Consider the following 4,396-nt stretch of genomic DNA (forward strand, 5'->3'; position numbering starts at 1 on the left):
ATATAAATTGTTATTGTGACAAAACATGCTTGCCCTAAACTGAATAAATTTGATAAACAAGTGTTTTCTTTCAGTAAGTCTGCAGCAAATTGCCAACTTGAAATGTTTTTAGAATTGCTAAAAGTGTCGTGTATACCAGGTCTATGAAAAAGGGAAGAAGTTGGTAGCAAACAGCCATCGCATTCCCCCAATTCCCCTTATCACTTCACAGCCAGACCGACTGCACTCGCCGCTTTGTTGTTTGTCCCTCCAGGGCTGATTGAGCAGCGCGTGACTGACAGCCCGCGGGGGTGTTGTCCAATCAGCGGTCTGCCCCGCGCCCAATGGGTGAGTCCGCGCGCCTATTGGCTGAGGCGAGTGTGGGAAAGAATGCAGAGAGGGTTTCACACGAACTGGGAGCATGCGATCTATCTATAAATACCGCTGGCGTGTGGCGGTGGGAGACTTGACTTGCTTTACGCAGGCGTACGCCACACACGCTCGTGTACTCATATGACAGTTCAGTGACCAGAAGTGACATAGCTCATCAGTGGGACTTATCCACTCCCCTGTGTCAAGCATATCGCTATATCATAGCTTCACTGTCTTTGGTAGTTCAATTGACGGACGACTATTTCAACGCTGAAGGGAATATACACACTTTCTTCAACTTTGGCTTTACGTTTAACTTCAAGATGCCAGCCGATACCATGGAGAAAACCACAGCATCCCCAATTGCTGGGGCTCCTGCCAGCGGATCCCATACACCGGACAAACCAAAAAATGCCAGTGAGCACAGAAAGGTAAATAGAGTGTAATAATGTTACCTCCATAAAAAAGCAGGCTAATAAAAATCTTCAGACAAATGTTAGGCTAAACTTTTGTGAACTTAAAAACTTTGGCTAACTTTAGGTGAGCTAAACAGCTGGCTGTAAGCTAGCCCAACGTTAACGTTTTAGTTTATTCCGGGCATTTAAGGTAATTTATCAGCTAAGCTCGTTGATGAACAAAGCCTAACAAGCTGACATGGTTTTTGTTTTTGCTTTTCTCTTTCAGTCGTCAAAACCTATCATGGAAAAACGCCGCAGAGCAAGAATAAATGAAAGCCTGGGTCAACTGAAGACCCTCATCCTTGATGCACTTAAGAAAGATGTAAGTGGCTGATAAACATTTCCAGTCATATGCCAACTAGGCTAACTTTATAATTATAAACGCGTACCACTTAGTCAGTTAAATTGCTCCGACCTAATGCATTTCGTGTTTTATTCACAGAGCTCCAGACATTCTAAGTTGGAGAAAGCTGATATTCTGGAGATGACAGTGAAACACTTGCGGAACCTGCAGCGAGTGCAGATGACCGGTAAGTTCAGAGTTTGCGATGCGTGCCCTTTCCGTCGGCCTAGGCTAGAACGATGGTCAAAATAATTACATTGGTTACAGTTAGAATAGGTTTCTCATAATAATAGGTAGGAGATTAATCAGTTAGGCCAGACCTCTAACGATATGCCTCTCTTGTTCAGCAGCTCTGTCAGCTGACACTGCCGTCCTGAGCAAATATCGTGCAGGATTCAACGAATGCATGAATGAGGTGACCCGCTTCTTGTCCACCTGTGAAGGAGTGAACACCGAAGTCCGGTCTCGCCTCCTCAATCACCTATCAGGGTGCTTGGGACAGATGATTGCCATGAACTACCCACAGCCATCTCCATCGCAGCAAGCTCACCTGGCGCAGCCTCTTCACGTGCAGCTACCGTCAACTTTGCCCATCAACAGCGCCTCTCCAGTGGGTTGCAAACTCAGCCCCTCAGAGGCAGTGTCACCGAAAGTCTTCGGAGGATTTCAGCTCGTACCTGCAACCGATGGACAATTCGCTTTTCTCATTCCAAACCCCGCTTTCGCCTCTGCTTCAACTCCTGTCATCCCCCTTTACGCCAACGCTGGTGTGCCTGTTACTGTGAACGCCAGTCCCATCCATGCCAGCTCGGCGCCAACAGCAGCATCCCCGGTCCAGGGCATGACGTCCTTTGCCAGTGTGTCACAAGCTGTCAGCCCAGTCAGTGTCAATGCTGGGACGGATGGCGAGCCGGTGTGGCGGCCCTGGTAGATCATCTTATGAGACTGACTAAGGACTTTATAAATAGCTTTTCGTGATGGAGATATGATTCATATTTCGTTCCGTTGTAGGAATAAGATTCCCTTCTTTTGGATATGGCTCGTGATAACGTGTTTATTTATTGGCTGATTCCAAAATTTGGATATTGGTGATAAATATGCTGTACTTTCAATAGAAGAATACGTGAAATGTTTATCCTTGAACACTTTTTTTATATTAAAGATTTAGTTTTGTACAAATATTTCATTGTTTATGCCAAAGCTCTGTTTATACTTGTTTGTCATTTTGTCTTAAAGTCTATTGTTGGATGGTGAATAAATAAATAAACATCATCTCTGACTATCTGATTTCTGCTTTTGAACAGTGATCATAAGTTAAAACCGACATCAGACAATATTTTGGATTTCTTAATGTAGGTTAGAACTTACACACCTTCAAGTTAAGTAGGCCTAAATTAATAGGCTACAGTGATAAAGACTCACAGGCTATCTCAGAATGTCATATAACAGCTAATTGGAACAAGGTTAGGTATGTCAGGAAATGTAGGCCTACAGCACATTACCAAAAGTATTTTAATTATTGAGATTTACTTATTTGCTTATTTGTTTGAGATTGGCGGGAATCCTCTTGTCTTCTGTTGTGCATGCTAGAATGGTGACAAAAGCGAGGAGGGGTATTTTTCTTTTGCAAAAAGGTAATTAAAAGTTTGAAAAGAGTCTCATCCTGTATGCAGCGGGATCTTAAAGAAGCCGTAAACCCTATTCATGAGCCTGGGAAATACGCTTTGGGGTTAATGTCACCAACAGATTGCCTCAATGAAAAGAGAATATGGAAAGATCCTCGCTTCCCTTTGTGCATCAATTGCTCAGTTCTATTCCGAATACCTGAATGGAAAGAGAAAGGGACGCAGTATTTTAGCGCCATTTCAGGGCTGACTGATGGTGGAATGATCAAAGCAATTATTTTAACCTCAGCCCTAAGTCGGAAGGTTAGGCGTTCTACCAAGAGCTAAACTGTGAGGCAATGTAAGATCAGGCAAATCTCCTAAAAGGCAAGCCCCTTTCACATGCCATCACAGCTTCTCTGTGGCGCATGTTTTACTTGCATGTAAACTTATCTTTCCCCAGCGAGTGAGGTCCGGAACTTGGAGACGTGTTGCCTAGCTGTTGGCGTGGCGCTTGCCGTGTGTCTGCCACTTGCAGTCATCGGCCCCTTCGTCTCCGGATCGGGTTACACCCTGGTGACCGCCGGTCTCAGACGTGCCCACTTTTCAACTTCAGCCTGGCTATATGAAGCTTTTCTTGTACGCATGGGTTCGCAGCTATTGAAACAGCAAGACTATTTTTAAAACGTAGCCTAGTATTTTCGCAAGGATACAACTCTCGGTCTATTGCATTCCCACAGGGTTAGCCTGTCCATACAACAGACTACGTTTACGATGCCAAAGTGGTGTGTAGCCTATGTTTATGTTAAATGTCACAAGTAAAATCACACTCTCCTGAATTATCTGTCTTAGTAGGCCTATGGCATTAACGTAAACTTTTCATTTCATGTCAGTTTTTCACATTCATGAGTGTCATTAGAATTTCTATGATGGTTTTGAGACTTTAGGCAAGCTTTTCCTAAAACAAATGGTTTTGGACAACAGCGTTGGTTGGCAACGCGTGGGCTTCGCGGCCGTTCCTTGCCTGCGTGTCTGAGTTAATAGTTCAGAGATGCCTCTGTGGTACGGAGGTCGTGAGAACCGAGCGAACTAGACTGCTTGCGGCCGGGCAGGAAGCCAATCAGTAAATCCCCGCTGGCAGCCCGGGTCGCTCTTTGGCCGCTCGGCAGCGCTCTGGAGGTGAGGAGAGGCACACGCGCGGCGGCCAAGAAGTGAGGATTGAGCCAGGGTAGCCTATAATAATTACAAGAGCCGCTGGACAAATCCACGAGACTGAGCGCGCGCACTCGCACGCACGCATAGGCTACACACACACGCACACACAGAAATTGCCCTGCAGGCTAAACTATCAGTGCCTTCCTAATAACAGATAGCCTAGCACATCTGGAATATGTAAATCGAGTAATGTATCGGCTATCACTTCTTAAGTTTTAATTGTCGTTGTATTGAGGAGACAAGGAAACTAGCTTCTAAAACAGAATTGTAGAAAGTTGCCTGGTTGGCTGACAAAGAAAAAAAACAGGAACGCGGGAATTTCCCTTATTCATTGAGTTCAATCCAATTCCCCAGAGACTTGAATCATTGTGTGGTAAGGGTCGCGAACTCTTCTGGTTAATTCGTGTGTCATTGCATAGCAAACT

General features: G+C 44.9%; 1 protein-coding gene across 2 annotated transcripts; it reads left to right on the forward strand.

Annotated features, from left to right (window-relative positions):
• The first annotated feature begins 450 nt into the window (after nucleotides 1-450).
• On the forward strand, nucleotides 451-2,424 carry her9 (hairy-related 9). Of its 2 annotated transcripts, none has more exons than XM_048241342.1 (4): nucleotides 451-782; nucleotides 1,036-1,131; nucleotides 1,252-1,339; nucleotides 1,500-2,424. In XM_048241342.1, exons 1-4 carry the CDS (start codon nucleotides 675-677, stop codon nucleotides 2,081-2,083), a joined length of 876 nt encoding a protein of 291 aa, XP_048097299.1. In that variant the 5' UTR covers nucleotides 451-674; the 3' UTR covers nucleotides 2,084-2,424. The 2 variants fall into 2 exon arrangements, with proteins under 2 accessions (XP_048097299.1, XP_048097300.1); XM_048241343.1 differs by having other exon boundaries at nucleotides 1,503-2,424.
• Nucleotides 2,425-4,396: the final 1,972 nt, after the last annotated feature.

The sequence above is a fragment of the Alosa alosa genome, chromosome 4, assembly GCF_017589495.1.
Source record: "Alosa alosa isolate M-15738 ecotype Scorff River chromosome 4, AALO_Geno_1.1, whole genome shotgun sequence".
NCBI classification, from domain to species: domain Eukaryota; kingdom Metazoa; phylum Chordata; class Actinopteri; order Clupeiformes; family Clupeidae; genus Alosa; species Alosa alosa.